At 36.1% G+C, this 18,362-nt stretch overlaps 1 protein-coding gene across 1 annotated transcript in view; it reads right to left on the bottom strand.

Moving 5' to 3' along the window:
- UBE2D2 (ubiquitin conjugating enzyme E2 D2) overlaps window positions 1–18,362 on the bottom strand; it is a 43,569-nt gene that overhangs the window by 6,564 nt on the left and 18,643 nt on the right. Inside the window, exons 2-5 of the mRNA XM_043982051.1 lie at window positions 11,846–11,909; window positions 3,994–4,025; window positions 3,836–3,913; window positions 3,647–3,752 (exon numbers count right to left, since the gene is read on the bottom strand). Coding sequence (XP_043837986.1) covers window positions 3,647–3,752; window positions 3,836–3,913; window positions 3,994–4,025; window positions 11,846–11,909 — 280 coding nt within the window. The remainder of the gene's footprint in view (window positions 1–3,646; window positions 3,753–3,835; window positions 3,914–3,993; window positions 4,026–11,845; window positions 11,910–18,362) is intronic.

Genomic DNA, 18,362 nt, shown 5'->3' with positions numbered 1-18,362 from the left:
ATCTGTTAAGAAGAGCACATTTCTAGAAATTTGGAAGTCATGGTACATACGTGGGGGGCGGGGTTTGGGAGGGATATTAGGAATGATTAGAAATCCATACAACTTTAGCACTTTTACATATTTAAAGTTATATTTTCATCAGTTCACAAAAATAAAAAACTTAGAAAAACAAAACTCTAGGGAAAAATGTTCTTAATCAGTTCATTTTTGTCTTCAAATTCCTTTAGCCTTTATAACTCTTGTACTCTTAATAGTAATCCCCAAATAATAATAGCTAGCATTTATATAACACTTTTTGCAGAGTGCTTTACAAATGTCTCATTTGATCTTCACAGCAACCTTGAGAGATAGGTGGTATCGTTGTCTCCATTTTATAGATGAGTCAGGTAGAGGTAACTTGTCTAGGCTTACACAGCTAGTAAGTATCTGAGGACAGATTCCAACTCAGATCTTTCTAGTTCCAGAGGCCTAGCACTTGTATGCCTCCAAATGGTATTCATATTCCCTAAGACATGACACATTAATTCTAATACATTTTAATAACTGAAAAACAGACTGGCTGGTTTTCAAATAGTTAATTCAAAGTAGAGTGAGAAAATATGAATTATGTAATCTATGTAAAATGGTAGCAAAGATATAGCCAGTCATTCTTATAAGCTAAACCACTATACTCACTATTTGAACTAATTTCAGATACCTGCTATGATCTATAATGACAGTGACTGTATAACTAATTCTAATATCAAATCAATATCTATTAGAGCTTCCAACTATTCTTTTCAACCACTTGGAAAAAAATTTTCATTTTTGTTCCTTTTCTTCTTGAGCTTTAGTTAATTGACTGACCTTTATGTCTTTGCAACCCACTTCCTACTCTTCCTCAAAGTAATGGGTCATTAGGATATATTTTTTCAATTCCATTTAAAGTACGTGGACATTCACTAGGCTTCATATTTCATCAGGAAGATTCCTAATACCCATCTTTTTTCATTAGTATCTGGACACATAGCTTTTCTCAATTCTAACAGCACACCAAATGGCTTTTCAAAATATTCTTCAATATACATATGCCTTGAAAACTGTGCCATTTATAATGGCCACAATATAATACTAACATATTGATCTTGAAAAGAGAGATTTTACAAAGATGTTTGTACATTCCATTTAGTCAAGTGAGGGATGCTAAGAAACTGGAATTTCAAGAAAGCTAATAAAATGTTCCAAATGAAATTACAAACAGCACTGATTCAAAACAGCTTAATACTTTTTCACATTCTAGAGGTACCTAGCTTGAAAAACAGATTTCCAGACATGGAGAGAAACAAGAGAGCAAATATTTTCTTGAATAGTATATAAGACTTTTTAAAAAAAGGTAACAGACACAGGAGAAAAAGTAAAATAAAGTTATGAACCTGATTTATAGGTTCGTATGAATACCTCTCCTCTCTTTGTACCCGACCAGATCAGAGTAGTCATGGTTTTAAAACTTAGTCAAAATACATTCAAAGGCATAGTCATAAATACTTATCCAAAGAGCCCTTCCATTACAAGGCTCTCAAAGAGAAGAGGACTTCTCTGAAGATATGTTTAATTTGTAGTTATTAAAGGGCAAAATACTCTAAGTTGTCTTTTTTGGGTGGGAGGGAGAGAGGAAAGGTGACTGCTAATGGTAGTCTTGTACAAGTTTAGTTTATGATATTGATTACAGGCCTAGAGGTTTAAAAATCTATTTTCAGAATCTATATATAAATATTGGTATATAGCAAGAGCTGGCAAACTATGGTTTGCAGGACAAATGACTTTAATCATTCTTAACTTGTGGACCATGCAAAAACAAGTGGTGGGCTGGATTTGGCCCAGAGGCTATAGTTTGTCAACCTCTGGTATATGTTATTCAGTCATGTCTGATTCTTCATAACACCATTTGGAGTTTTCCTGGCAAAGACATACTAGAGTGGCTTGCCATTTCCTTCTCCAGCTCATTTTACAGATGAGGAAATGGAGGCAAACAGGGTTAAAGTGACTTGCCCAGGGTCACAGGCCTGCTAAGTGTCTGACGCCAGATTTCAACTCAAGACCTCCTGACTCCAGGCCTGGAACCCTATCCACAGTCCCACTTGGCTTCCCCCACCCTCAATATATACACAGTGCTTAACAACATCCCAGGTGGCAAAAAATGGTATAATTAATCTTTTCCCTTTCATCCCCTAAGTTCACCATTAGGTACAATGACAAACAGCTAACCCTCAAAGAGGGCCCTTTTATTCTCTTCTGCTATTATTTGTCTAGTACCTTTTTACATTTTTCAAACACATTTCTATTCTAAAAGGATTCAAGCCTAAGTCTCAAGTAGAAAGTTTAGTATCATTTATATGCTTGCAGAAAAGTTCTGGTAAAGCTAACACTGAATAAAATCATTGGTAGTCCTTCAGAGTATGCATTTTTACAACAAATACTTTTTATAGTAACTTTTATTACATTCTCCTATAAGAACTTACCTAAACAGGCAGTTACATATATTTTTACAATAGATTTATCCCTTTTTTGGGGGAGAGGTGGGGAGGAGGTAGGCTGGAACTACAATGGTCACTCATAGTCCCAATCCCACTACTGATCAGCATGGAAACTTTGCCCCTTTCAATTTCTGACCTAGGCTAATTCACACCTCCTTCAGTGGCCTGATATCCCCCATACCCTGGGATTCATCACAAAGGTGAACAATTTAGTATAGACACCCAACTGACTTTAGCTCTACTTCATCAAAACCCTCAAGTTGGAGTGGTCTACCAGTCTCAGTAGCAGGGATTATACCTGTATACCATCACATCCAGCTATCTCCCCATTCTTGAATGATATCTCCTATTATTAAACTTATATGAAGAGATATGTGTTCAAGTTTAAAAATACCTTCAACTATACCTGCCTTGATCAAGTATTCTTGGTCTCTATAATGATGAATGCTTTATTTGTGTTTTCTTTTGCAGGGCAATGAGGGTTAAGTGACTTGCCCAGGGTCACACAGCTAGTAAGTGTCAAGTGTCTGGGGCTGGATTTGAATTCAGATCCTCCTGAATCCAGGGCTGGTACTTTATAGGATGAATGCTTTAAAGAAGACTTTTAACCTGGGGTTCATTAATTTGGATGGGGGAAAAAAAGAAATCTCTATTTTCACTAACCTCTAAGTAAAATTTAGCATTTCCTCTTACAAACCACAGCAGTATTAACAGTATCTGTGATACTGTCACAAATAGGAATCATAGATATTTTCATATCACATTATAGTTGTTGTATATCTTAAAATAACTTGTGCTAATCACTACTTCAAAATTACTCATTATAGAACCTGATGCTAGTTCACACGTTCAGTTTTCTTTGTTTACTGACAGTATCTCAATGTAATTTGTTTCCTTTGTAATCCTATGTATTTTCTTTTATTCATTTAAAAGCATTATTCATAGATTTCCCGGGTTGTCAAAGGGATCTGTAACACAAAAAAAATTAAGAACTGCTACTTTAGAAGGGATAATTGGTTATTTTGTGCCATTACTGCTTACTCTCCGATAGAATATATGAATAGAAAATCACTAATGTCCTATAGACACAATTCACTGTAAAGCAAATTTATTTGTAATATCCATGTAATTACCTTTTGAAATAGTTAGTGCTGGCGACCACTGTGACCGTAGAATATCAAGACAAATGCTGCCATTACTGTTAATATTTGGATGGTAAATTCTTGTTGTAAATGCAACCTAAAAAAAAAGTTTCACGTAAATTGATTTATTGAAGTTATTAAAAAATGCAAATAGGAAAGTAATTCACATAGTTTACCTACCTTAGGTGGTTTGAAGGGATAATCTGTTGGGAAATGAATTGTCAAGAAAAATACTCCACCCTGATAGGGACTATCATTCTGTTGATGAAGAAGAAAAAGTGGTTATGATGAGTGACTTACACAGGCTATTCTACATTAAAATTAATCTGAATACTTACTGGCCCCATTATTGTAGCTTGCCAATGGAACACTGAAAAAGAACAAGAAATTATTAGGACAAGAAATTAAACCCCAAATATCAACTACTATAACTTCTCCTCTAAATTTACTTGATGTCTCATTATTACTTATCACTGAAGCTCAATGTATATTATAAATATCTGATATTGAAACCAGGACAGAATGAATTTGAATGGGAATTAGAAGCATGAGTCAAGTGAGAGCCTAGAAAAGAAGGCTAGTCTGGCTGTCGTTCTAAAATGTTGTCGTAAAACTCCTAATTAAAAATAATTATAACTGAAATACTTTAAATCTGTCAAAGATAATTACATAGAATAAGAGCCTAAATAATACCATTATCTTTTAACAGGGGTCTTAGTAATAGAGTGAAACTTCATTATGATTCCAACAGTACTAGATAGGAGAAACAGATAGGCCAATATGGATAAGTAAAATTTCAATAATGCAATTATAATGAGGGAAGAGGCTGCTAGGTAGCTCAGTGGATACAGTGCTGGGCCTAGAATCAGGAAGACCTGACTTCAAATCCAGCCTTAGACACTTACTAGCTGTGTGATCCTAGGCAAGTTACTTCACCTGTTTGCCTTAATCCAACGGAGAAGGAAATGGAAAACCACTACAGTATCTTTGCCATGAAAACCCTGTGAACCATACTGTCACCAAGAATCAGACGCAACTGAAGAACCTTTCACAAGAACCTTAATCTGAGAGTCTGAAGCAGGGCTTTTAAAACCATAGAATCTCTGAACAATTGTTCTTTTAATATTTTGATTAATTATCACTGGTTTTCTTAGTAATCCTATGCATTTTAATTTACATATTTAAAAAAATTATTCTGAGAAGTGTTCCACAGGCTTCAAACCATCAAAGAAGTCTACGACATAAAAAAGATTAAGAACACTTGATCTAAAGTAATCTGCACCTCAAAAAAAGATAAACTTCAAAGCTCTGTTCAAAATTATGACTTGTTCATAAGCTTTGATGGGCCATAGAGATTAGAGGGTATTTTTTGTTTTTGTTTTTTTGCAAGGCAATGAGGGTTAAGTGACTTGCCCAGGGCCATACAGCTAAGTAAGTGTCAAATGTCTGAGACCGCATTTGAACTCAGGTCCTCCTGAATCCAGGGCCAGTGCTTTATCCACTGAACCAACTAGCTGCCCCCAGAAGGTATTTTCTTTCCAAAAGGAACATAAGACAAAATATTTTCCAAAAACAACAGTCCTTGACAAAGTCTCGTTCTCTTGCTTCATAATGGCATGAAAGTGACTCTGAAGTGTGTGTGTATATCAGTGTTGTCAAGTAAACATAGTATGGAAATATAAATTACAAATTACCACTGATAATCTGCCCTCAGTCAAAGAAATTGCTTCAAGATACTTAAAGATGAAAGTCTTGGGGCAGCTAGGTGGCACAGTAGATATTGCACTGGCCCTGGAGTCAGGAGGACCCGAGTTCAAATCCGGCCTCAGACACTTAACACTTACTAGCTGTGTGACCCTGGGCAAGTCACTTAACCCCAATTGCCTTACCCCCCCCCCCAAAAAGATGAAAGTCTTTTGTCTACTTAAGGTCACTGACTCAAATGTGTCCTGTTTCTGGTGTTGAAAATAAATTACCAATGGTAAGAATGATCTGTACCTCAAACTAGAAGCCTCCTCTCACATTATGTACATCTATAACCAGCTCAGAAAGTTCCACCAAAATACCTATCATCAAAGGTGGTAGTTACAGGCTTAAACTAGTGCAATTAGTAGATTGAAAACAAACAAACAAAAAAACCCCCTCCAACCTCACTAAAATCTGCCATTAAAAGTGGTCTAATGATTTGTTAAAAAAGAATATATACCAGGTAGCTAACTTCTCTAATAGTTTTACTGCTATGAGAAACTACCACTTCTACTTATCACATACACAAAACTGACAAAAGTAGTTTGGTTCATAAATTAAAAAAAAAAACCCAAAAGTATGTTCAATGATTAATCTGATGAGACAATGAACTTAAGAAGGCTATTGAATATGCCAAAGACAGTATTTGTTAATGTTTGAGTGTCAATCTCAGGGGATATTTATTTGAATGCAGAGATCTCTGGAGACCTCTACTCAAACAAGTGTGGGGGGAAAAAAAGGAAAAAAAAAAAAGAAAAAAGGTAGTTTAAGTGATCAACAAGTCTTGGTTCCCCCCTCCCCTGTCCACCCCAAAGTATGTTTCTTCCTGCCTGTTAAACCTTAACAGAAAAATTTTATTTACTTTTTTTAATCATAAAAGTATTATTATTTTCTAATTACATGCAGAGATAGTTTTCAACATTTGTTTTTATAAGATTTATAGTTTCAAATTTTTCTCCCTCCCTTCCTTTCCTTCCCCTCTCCCCAAGACAGAAAGCAATCTGATAAAGATTATATATGTACAATCACATTAAACATATTTCTGTATTAGTTATGTTGTGGAAGAAGAATCAAAACAAAAGGGAAAAGCCTCAAAAAAGAAAAAAAAACATGAAAAAAGTAAAAACAGTATGGTTCCATTTGCATCCAGATTCCAGTTCTTTTTTCTGATGTGGAGAGCATTTTCTATCATGAGTCCTTTGGAATTATCTTGGATCATTGTATCGTTGAGAAGAGTTAAGTCTATTACAGTTGATCATCATACGGTGTTGTTGATACTGTGTACAATGTTCTCTTGGTTCTGCTCATTTCATTCAGCATCAGTTCATGTAAGTCTTACCAGGTTTTTCTGAAATCTGCTTATCATTTCTTACAGCGTAATAGTATTCCATTACATTCATATACCACAAATTGTCACTTGATAAGCATCCCCTCAATTTCCATTTTTTGCCACCACAAAAAGAGCAGCTACAAATATTTGTAAAAGTGGGTCCTTTTCCCTTTTTTTATGATCTCTTTGGGATACAGACTGCCTGTTCAGTACTGATAAAGGCCTCATTTCTAAAACATACAGGGAACTAAATCGCATTTCTAAGAATGCAAGTCATTCCCCAATGGAGAAATAGTCAAAGGATATGAACAGGCAGTTTTCAGATGAAGAAATCAAAGCTACCTACTGCATATGAAAAAATGCTCTAAATCACTACTGATTAGGGAAATGCAAATTAAAACAACTCTGAGGTACCACCTGACACCTATCAGATTGGCTAATATGACAAAAAAGGAAAATAGAGGTTGGAGAACCTGTGGAAAAAAATGGAACACTAATGCATTGTTGGTGGAGCAGTTTGGAACTATGCCCAAAGGGTTATTAAAGCTTTGCATACCTTTTGACCCAGCAATACCACTATTAGTTCTTTTTCCCAGGGAGATCATAAAAAAGGGAAAAGGACCCACATGTACAAAAATATTTATAGCTGCTCTTTTTGTGGTGGCAAGGAACTGGAAATTGAGAGGTTGCCCATCAATTGGGGAATGGCTGAACAAGTTGTGGTATATGAATGTAATGGAATACTACTATGCTGTAAGAAACGACGAGCAGGAGGATTTCAGAGAAACCTGGAAGGACTTGCATGAACTGATGATGAGTGAGATGAGCAGAACCAGGAGAACGTTGTATACAGTATCGACAACATTGTGTGTTGATCAACTGTGATAGACTTGATTCTTCTCAGCAATACAATGGTCCAATATAGTTCCAAAGGACTAAGGATGGAAAATGCTCTCCAAATTCAGAAAAAAAAGAACTGGTGAATCTGGATGCAGATCGAACCATACTATTTCTATTGTTTTTGTTGTTGTTTTTCTTTTTGGAGGTTTTTCCTTTTTGTTCTGATTCTTCTCTCATTACATGACTAATGCAGAAATATGTTTAATGTGATTGTACATATATAACCTACATCAGATTACTTGCTGTCTTGGGGAGGGGGTAGGGAGGGGAGGGATGGAGAAAAATTTGAAACTAGAAATCTTATAAAAACAAATGTTGAAAATTATCTCTAAATGTAACTGGAAAATAATAAAATATTTATATGGGGGAAAAAAATTGTTTCCCAGGTTTATGCTTCCCTTCTAATTTTGGCTGCATTGCTTCCGTTTGTATAAAACCTTTTTAATTTAATGTAATCAAAAGCATCCATTTTGCATTTCATAATATTCTCTGTCTCTTGTTTGGTCATAAATTCTTCTCCTCTCCATAGATCTGAGAGGTAAACTATTCCTTCCTTTCCTAACTTACCTATGGTATCACCCTTTATGTTTAAATCATGTACCCATTTTGACCTTATTTTAGTATAAGGTATAAGATGTTGGTCTATGCCTAGTTTCTGCCATACTCTCTTCCAGTTTTCCCAGAAGTTTTTGTCAAATACTGAATTCCTATCCCAGAAACTGGAGTCTTTGGGTTTATCAAACAGTAGATTACTATAGTCATTTTCTACTGTGTCTCCTGTGCCTAACCTATTCCATTGATCCACCACTCTATTTCTTAGCCAGTACCAAATAGTTTTGATGACTGCCGCTTTATAGTATAGATAGCTTCAGATTTGGTATAGCTAGCCCTGTGCATTTTTTCCCCATTAGTTCCCTTGATATTCTTGACCTTTTGTTCTTCCAGATGCATTTTGTTATTTTTTCTAGCTCTATAAAATAATTTTTAAGTAGTCTGATTGGCATGTAACTGAACAAGTAAATTAATTTAGGTAGAATTGTCACTGTTATTATATTAGCTTGGCCTATCCATGAGCAATCAATAGTTTTCCAATTGTTTAGATCTGATTTTATTTGTGTGAAAAGTGTTTTGTGATTGTATTCATAGAGTTCCTGGATTTGTCTTGGCAGGTAGACTCCCAAATATTTTATACTGTCTACAGTTACTTTAAGTGGAATTTCTCTTTCTCTGATGAGCTTTGTTGGTCATGTATAGAAATGCTGATGATTTATGTGGATTTTATAACCTGCAACTTTGCTAAAGTTACAGAAAAAAATTTTTTTTAATTATACATCAATTTACAAAAACCAATATAGAGTCACAAATACACAAATAACATCTCCAATTCATAAGATGCATAGAGCAAGGGAAGCAGTTTAGTATAGGACTTAGAGTCAGAAGTACTGAATTTAAGTCCAGATTTTACCACTTAATAGTTGTGTGATCTTGGATAAGTCCCTTGGATAAGTCACTCTGAGCCTCAATTTCTTCATCTATAAAATGGGGTAATTAGTACTTATTCTACATCTCACAGTGCCCTGGTGAGGCTCAACTGAGATAACATGTGTAAAATGCTGTGTAGCACGTGCTATTATTACAACCAAGACAATTCTTTTTTTGTTTTGTTTTGTTTGTGGGGCAACGGGGGTTAAGTGACTTGCCCAGGGTCACACAGCTAGTAAGTGTCAAGTGTCTGAGGCCGGATTTGAACTCAGGTACTCCTGAATGAATCCAGGGCCGGTGCTCTAGCCACTGCGCCACTTAGCTGCCCCAACCAAGACAATTCTTAACAGGGTCATTTTAGTGCTAACAGATTCCCTCTGGTTCTAACTAAATTAGAAACACACTTTTGAATTTTTAGCCATTTCAGACCATTCTACCTAATCATATATTCCACTGATCCCCCCCCCCCCGTCCCGCCACTGTTTTTTTGTTGTTTTTTTTTTCAAGAATTTCAGAGCCTGATAACTCTCTAGTTCTCTCTCTCAGGTCTTTACAGTGGGCCTTCTGCAAAGTAAAAATCCTAAAACTAACAAAGTCTATAAGGAACATCTAGTTGAACAAATGGTAAGCTATCCTCCCAAGTGATGAGACTTAGTTCTCTTTGGCTATCTAAACGCTAGATATTTATGTAGCATCTGTGTTCCCAAATATGATAAAGTAGAAGGTATTTTATTTAACCAAGGAAGAGCTTTCTAGACAATGTTTTTTCCTTTTTTTTTGGCTGAGGCAATTGGGGTTAAGTGACTTGCTAGTAAGTAACAGCTAGTTAGTGTTAAGTGTCTGAGTCCGGATTTGAACTCAGGTCCTCCTGACTCCATGGCCAGTGCTCTATCCACTTCAACACCTAGCTGCCCCTTGGCAATGTTTTTTCTACTTGGGAAGAGGAATGTGCTAGTGCCAATAATCCTGGTTAACTGCAAAAGCAAAGGCAAATTTCTTCAGATGTGAAAAACATTTGATTGATCATTCAAAAGAGCAGAGTGGCAGGGCCCCCAAAGACTTTGTTATGGTAGAAGTTTTCAATCACTCTTAGTTTTGAGAACTCTGGCTGAAAATCCTGCTGAAAGGAAAAACTACATTTACATGGACAATTTGAAGGTGACAGACTCTAAGAAACATATGACTATCTTTTAATTTTTTAATCCTAAATACTTAATGGAATTGGCCCAAAGTAGGGGAAAAACAGTAAGTTTTATTCATCATTTAGTTTTAAGTTGGTCATATGTATACAACTAATACACCCATCCCCACTGACCTTCAACCATGAAGAAATCTTTTATAGATTTTCCCTTTGGTTCTTTAAGTTTTAACCCTTGTTTATACTAGGAAAACTTTGAGTTCTCTCTCTCTTTCTCTCTCAGACATACACATACACACACAGCCCTAAGGGGGAAAAAACCAACAACAACAAAAAATCTTAATAACAATATACTCCAATCTCACACTTATCTTCACCACCACCACCACCACCCACCACCACCAAGGAAGGGGGAGGGAGGAAGGCTATCGTGTACAAATATTTTTTAAAATTAATTCGACTGGGCAGCTAGGTGGCACAGTAGACAGAGCACTGGCCATGGATTCAGGAGGACCTTAGTTCAAATCCAGCCTCAGACCCTTGACACTTACTAGCTGTGTGACCCTGGGCAAGTCACTTAACCCCAACTGCCTCACACCCCTCCCCCCCAAATAATTCTACTTTTAAAAGCTCAATTTTCTGTGAGTCATTCATTACAGGCCTGAACATATTCTGAAGGATTTCAGATTGAGAAGCATTGTCTGAAACATTCTTCTGCAAAAGCTGGCTAGGCAACTGGATGGCAAAAGGAATTGCTACACCAAAATAAAGACAGTACAATTTATATCTAGCTACCAACAGTAGTGCTATGTCTATGCAATGAGTTCTTTTAGGTAGTAGTAAATCAGTATCTAGAAAAAACCAACATGACCAAAAAAAAAAAGTGAGACTACTCTCAATAATCTAATAAAGAAGGTTCTCTCAAACTACTGACTGACTCAATATTAAGTATTCTTTTTTTTTTTTTGGTGAGGCAATTGGGGTTAAGTGACTTGCCCAGGGTCACACAGCCAGTAAGTGTCAAATGTCTGAGGCCAAATTTGAACTCAGGTCCTCCTAAATCCAGGGCCGGTGCTCTATCCACTATGCCACCTAGCTGCCCCCAATATTAAGTATTCTTAAACACATTTTAACATGAAAACACAAAACACTTTCAGGCCTCCTCTTGTCCTTTTTAAGGAAGACAATTTTCTGTTTAGAGCTGAAGTAAAGATCCTATATGATTGAAACATCCTTGCGCCTCCCCCACAAAAAAGAGAAGGGTAGAAAACAGGCTGTTTATACTAAATGGATACACGTCTAATGGAAGGAATTCATAGTAGTTACTGGGATAAATGTATTGAGAGTTTTAGCCAGCTTCTGACTGTACCCTCCTATCTATTAAATATAAGCTTCTGAAGGTAAATTAAAAGTAGATACCGTTGTTATACATAGTGCAACTGCTAAGAAAAAGAAAGGTAACTCAAGAAAAGTACATATTATCTGCCCTATTACTTTACAGTATATACTCTAATAAAGAAGACTTTTTATCTGGGTTCCATTTAGCACTTGGAACTATACAGATTCTTAACGAATAACTTCATGAAATACTTACTGTCATCTCCAACAGGACCTGCGGAACACTGAGCTGGGGGGTCACGTGCCAGGTCATTCAACTCCTTAAAAAAGAGAGAAGAAGTTTAGTTGATAGAAGGATAATGAAATCATCTTGAGAGAGTTATGTTTTTTACAGTTTTACAGTCTCTTTGCCCTACTTCTCCACTGGGCTCCTTTTCCCAGGGACCAATCTAAAAATCCTGATGACAATGTAATATTAACTTCAGATGAGTCTTCAGAACTACATCATACTCAAGTTGGTATTCTTGTCCAGGAGCCACAATTAGCTTCTCCCTACCCTCCCTTTCCCCCATTCAACTGCTTTTCTCGTCAATAGTAAGACACATCAGTTTTTAGTAGGTAAATCCTGTTAAAATAAGGGTACAGAAGACTTCTAGAGCTCCCCCAAACAATAATCTTCTATTATTATATAGCAAAAGCAAACAGTTTTGAAATTGAAATGGAATCAGGACTTTTCTTTTTAAGGTCTTAAGTTTTTTTCTTCCAATAACTGAAAGTGTTTTGCTTAGTTATTTATGCTATCTGTAGTGTGTTAGAAGAAGATATAAAATAAGGAGAACAGGACAGCCTAGGAACTGAAGTCTCAATTAGTTCTAAAATGTATGCTATAAATCCAAGTACAGAAGCATGTATTTAAACCTCAACCATCAGACAGCTCTAGTTTTAGGTGCTGGTCTTTCCACACATCTCAAGGAATCAAATGGGAAGAATGGAGGGGTTTTGAGGAAGGAGGTTTTTCTAAAACTCCTTAATTCTTCCTCTACAACTTTATACTATCGCTAAAACACTGTTTAAATGAACCAAAGTATTTATTTTTCATTTTAAAATTCTGAACTAAAACACCAAATAAAGTGAGCTATAATAGGAATTTGGCAAGCTTTTTTTTTTGTTGTTGCAAATCTACCAAGTAAACAGATTTAACCTGTAATTCTTTTATCTTTTACTCTATTTGAAACAAGAGTTGACAGTTTTTACATTAAAGATGACAAAGGAATAAAATCTAGAAGCATCATTATTTTTATCTGAGACAGATCTGTCTAAGCCAGCTATATTTGACAGTTATCACTAATATCCATTTAATAAGAGCCAACTATAAGATGGGCTTGCTTTAAAGAAAAAAAAAGCTAATATGCTCCATTAAAACAAGCTCAGCATCCAAATTATGATTCGGAAACAAGTTATTCAAAATAGCCAAAGGCAGTTTAGTACAGTGAAAAGAGTGCTAGTTCTTGGGAGTCAAAAGACTTCAATTTATGTTTGGGTTAGGGTAACTCTAGAACCTTGGACAAGTCAAAGAACCTTATCTGTAACATGTGACAGTTGTTAAGGTCCCTCAACTTAGTGGCATCAAATTCAAATAGAAAAGGGTGCTACTAACCCATACATTAAGGATCCTTTTGAGCCCAACACTGGCAAGTTTTAGAATATAAGTATTAGTTATGTTTATTATATTTATTTTATTAAATATTCCCCAATTACACTTTAATCTGGTTTAGGCTGCACCTGGGAGAATTGTAGGCCATGCCCCATATTTGACATGTCTGTGTTAGAGTTCTAAATCTATGCTCTTTCAAAAAATATGTACCAAGTACCTACTATAGGAAACAAGCACAAAGTCCCAACCCTCAGCTTACAATTCAGAAGGGAGAAAAGGCAAGTATATAAGCAACAAATATATTACAAAGCATAATTTGGTAACTTCCATAAGAAGCATATTATAAAGTACTAGAAAGATCCAAAGGAGGAATGGGAGAAAAGCTTTAAATTTAAACTGAGCCTGGAAGAATAAGTAGCATCTTCAGTGTGGAAAGAAAGGAGAATTTTTCTGGCAAAGGCACAACAAGTCTATTTGTGCTTATTCCTGTATGATCTTCCATTTTCCCAAGAAGGTTCTAGGATGCAATCCTCCCCTACAGCTAGCCAAGGACTAGCTTAATCAACAATCTCAAGAAGTCATTAAGAATACATATGCAATAAGCAAAGAATCTAAATATTCATCCCTAGCCAGCTCATCGGACAAGGCTCCCCAAAGTTATTCAAGTCTTTCCATTTTTTTCTAGCTAGCAGTAAGCAGCTGAAAACAGCCTATCAACAGTGGCTATGAAATAGCAGTCTCCTTTCAGGACTACAAATAACTGAACTTTGGGCAGAAATTAAGATAGTAAGGACAGGTACAGATAAAACCTCCTGAGGGCGGAGCCAAGATGGCGGAGGAAAGACATTAAACACACAGGGCTTAAAAGAACCCTTGGGGCAGAAAAACACACAGATAAAACCTCCTACAAACATCCTAATATATTTACCAAATTCTATTTCTTTCCTTCAACTACTGTTCTCTTAGATCTCAGATATAATCATAGAAAATAGAGAGTAGAAGGGAGAATCATAGAAGTTAACAGGGCACAGAAAAGTTAAGCATACTAAAAAAAATAGTTGAGAATATTCTCAATAATTTAATAAAGAAGCCCCAATTCAATAAACATTTATTCAAGACCTGCTATGTATATAGCACTATGCTCAATGCCATGGAATAATAATTTGGGGAGGGGGGCGGGGCAATGAGGGTTAAGTGACTTGCCCAGGGTCACACAGCTACTAATAAGTGTCTGAAGTCAAATTTAAACTCAGGTCCTCCTGAATCCAGGGCCAGTGCTTTATCCACTGCGCCACCTAGCTGCCCCCATAATAATTATTTCTAAAGGTAGAAAGCTATTCCTAACCTCAAGGAGATTACAATCATTTAGATGAGATAATATGGACACTTTGTTGTTATTCAGTGTCTAACTCTTTGTGATCTATGGACCACACCATGCTAGGCAAATTTTAATACCGTCGATGGGGTTTTCTTAGCAAAGATACTGGAGTGGTTTACCATTTCCTTCTCCAGTGGATCACCTTTTGTCAGAACTCTCCACTATGACCTGTCTATCTTGGGTAACCCTTTAGCGTATAGCTCATAGTTTCACTGAGCTACTCAAGCCCCTCCGCTACAACAAGGCAGTGATCCAGGAGGGGAATAGGCACATTATCAGACTTAAGTATGTAATTGTCTTATCTGAACTACCTCCCCTAAAGCTTATACAGCAGATGCAAAATATGTATTTGTTGAATGTATATGCAAAAAGTTTAAAAATTCAAAAGTTATATAGCAATAAAAGACAAGACAAAGTATATAGTGCCATAGGGAATTACAAGAGCCACGTCCAGGTATAAACACAAAGTGTTACAAGAGTTAAGGGTCAGATCATTGTAGGTTACCTCTGATGCTTACTCTGGAGTGACCTTGGGGCAAGTCACTTAACATCCCTAGACCTCAGTTTCCTTATCAGCAAAATGAAAAGGTTGGACAAGATGGCCTGTGAAGATCATTAGGTAAGGAGAAATGCAGTAAACAAAACTATAGGAGAAGATGCACTGTGAACCCAAGGGGAAGCAAGTCTATAAGACTGTGTGTGGAAGAAAAATTTTTGAAGGGAAAGAGTAGTACTATAAGTTGGAAAGGTAATTTGCAGTAAGAATCCTGGGCTAAGGATTATGGACTTTATCCTTAGGTTAGGACTAGAGAGAAATTAAGGGTTATTCCCCTAGTAGGGGTAGTTGAAAACAATGAGAGGAGAAGAATGTTGTTTTACATAATTGCATAATTACATAATTGTGTCTAACCTACATCTGACAGCTTCTTGTTGTTGTTTGTCCTTCCTTCCGGAAGGAAACTATGACATCAAGGAGGCGATGTCATGATTTGCAGTGAATTGGATTTAAGTGAGGGAAGGCTGGGTAGGGTCACCAACCTCACTTTCTCCTCCAGAGCCATCTGGGTCCAGTGGCAAGATATACACCAGAACCATTGGAAATGGCCCTGGATGTTTAAGGCAACTGAGGTTAAGTGACGTGCCCAGGGTCTCCCAGCTAGTAAGTGTCTGGGGTGAAATTTGAACTCAGGTCCTCCTGACTCCAGGGCCAGTGCTTTAACCATTGCACTACCTAGCTGCCCAACTGACTGCTTACTTCCTCAGGGAAGAAGGGATAGAATTTGAAACTAAAAACTTTATATATATGTATGTGTGTAGATAGATAGATAGATAGACACATACATATAAAGTTTAGTAATGTTCTAAAAAAGGAAATGAAGTTAATCTGACCTTTAAAAAATTTTGTTTGGAAAGAGAGTCAGCGGGCCTAAGATTATACTTTATGAAAACTGCAATAGTAAAACCCAAAAGTATGCTAACTTTTATACATTCTCTAAAACTGTCAACTAGGACTGATATATAGTTAAGAGAGCAGAACCAAGAGAACATTGTGCACAGAAACAGCAATATTGTTTGATAAAGAACTGTGAAAAACTTAACTATTCTCAACAGTACAATGATCTGAGACAATCCCAAAGGACTTAAACACGCTATCCATCTCCAAAGAAAGAACTGATATTGATGGAACACAGACTGAAGCATGCTATTTTCCACTTTCTTTCATTTTTTCTTTTATTCAAGTTTTCTTACACAAAATGACTAATATAGTAATGTTTTACATAACTGTACACGTATAACCTATATCTGATTTCTTACGGCCTCATGGAGGGGGGAGAGGAGGGAGGGAAGGAGGGATAAAAATTGGAACCAAAAACTATAAAAATGTTTATTACTTAAAAAAACTGTCAACTATATCCAAATCAAAAAATAGTCTTGGTTCAAATACAGATTACAGTACTAAAATGAGATGGGATGGGAGACAGGGGACGGGGGGAGAGAAGATAAATAGGCACACAAATATTCCACAAAAGATTACTGTATAAAAATTTTATGGTGGGTTTACTTTAATAAAGAAGTTTTATACATTTTTATGATCACTGCTTTCTTCATTTTGTCACTTCCACCCACTCTTTTACCAAGAGTACAATTATACAGTGAATTCTACTTTTGTGAAAGACAGATCGTGGGGGTTAAAAACAAAACACTAAAAACTATGGCCTTTAGGCAGATCAATACAGTAATAGAAAAAAGGAGAAAGAGTACTCAGAATAAAATTATTCTTAAAGCTAATAAAATCTACTGATAACAGTTACGATCTAAATAGAACACTAAAACAAATGTTAATATGTTAGATGTTTTTTAAAGTTTGTGGTTTTGACTAAATTCATATTCACAAGGCCATTTTTTCTTCTTTTCTGCTCCAGTTAAAACAGACCTGTATTCAGATTTATATTACAGATATGGGTCAAGACATGTTAAGGTAAGGCCATATCTAAAATCCAGGTGGTAATTTTTTCTTTCCCACAAACTACTGTTCCCCACCAAATTAGCAAAAGTTAAAGGTGATTAAATTAAGTTAAAATTGATGTTTTTTTGAATGAGCATCATTATCCACTAGCTCATTCTCCCCCCACACTGCATCCCAGTAGATGACTTTCCTTTTAACAAATACGTAGTCAGGAATAACAAATCAACACATTGGCCTCGTCTAAGGATGCATATCATTTTGTATCTCCTTCCCATCACTAAATTAAGGAAGTTACTATTTGAAAGAGGTTAAAAGTCTTTTGATATGATTCTAAAAAAATTCATATTCACAGTACATTTTAAAGCTGAGAGGTAATAAAGATAAATAAAAATTTTTAAATTAAGTTAAAGGTCACAGACACCAGGTTAAGGTATCTAGAAACTTAAGGATAAAAGAATCTCATCTGACCCCTTAAATGGTCTTACTAAAACCACTGAAGTTTTTGGTGGAAATTTCAAAAAAGATTTAGAAACATGGTGCACCCTCCCCCCATATATTTTGTTTGTTTGTTTGTTTTCTGCAGGCAATGGGGGTTAAGTGACTTGCCCAGGGTCACACAGCTAGTAAGTGTCAAGTATCTGAGGCTGTATTTGAACTCAGGTACTCCTGAATCCAGGGCCGGTGCTTTAACCACTGCGTCATCTAGCTGCCCCCCTTATATATTTTTAAAAGCTATGCTACAGAGATAAAGATCCTAGAGGTGCTGAACAAGAGGTCATTTATAAAGTAGTTTATAAACATGATTTACTTGATCTTCACAGCAACTCCATGAGATAGGCAAACCATTCTGAACAGGCCCAGAGAAGTGAAATGAATTGTCAAGCTATCACTAGGTAAATCAGGACTTGAACCCAGAATCTTCTCTTCAAGTCCAATGTTTTCTCCACTACACTGTACTGTTGAAAATGAAACTTTGTGAACCTGAATATAATAGAACTAAATGATATTAAGGTGTTATAAGTTATACTTCTACAATACCAGGAAAAGTAAGGGAGTTAGGGCTAGCTAGACAAAAATATAGATAGAATTTGAAGGGACTACAGAGGTCAATAAATCCAATCTGTAACAAAAGTAAAATACTGCCTATAACACCCCTAACAAGTAGTTTTTTTTAACTTCCACTTAATCCCTTCAGTAGAGGAGAAATACACCACACTTGCCCTAAGGCAAAGGGTTTGCTAACCTCAACATCTGAGGAAATACTAAAGTCAACA

This window comes from Dromiciops gliroides, chromosome 2 (genome assembly GCF_019393635.1).
Source record: "Dromiciops gliroides isolate mDroGli1 chromosome 2, mDroGli1.pri, whole genome shotgun sequence".
NCBI lineage: Eukaryota > Metazoa > Chordata > Mammalia > Microbiotheria > Microbiotheriidae > Dromiciops > Dromiciops gliroides.
This window is presented reverse-complemented; position numbering and strand designations above follow the sequence as displayed.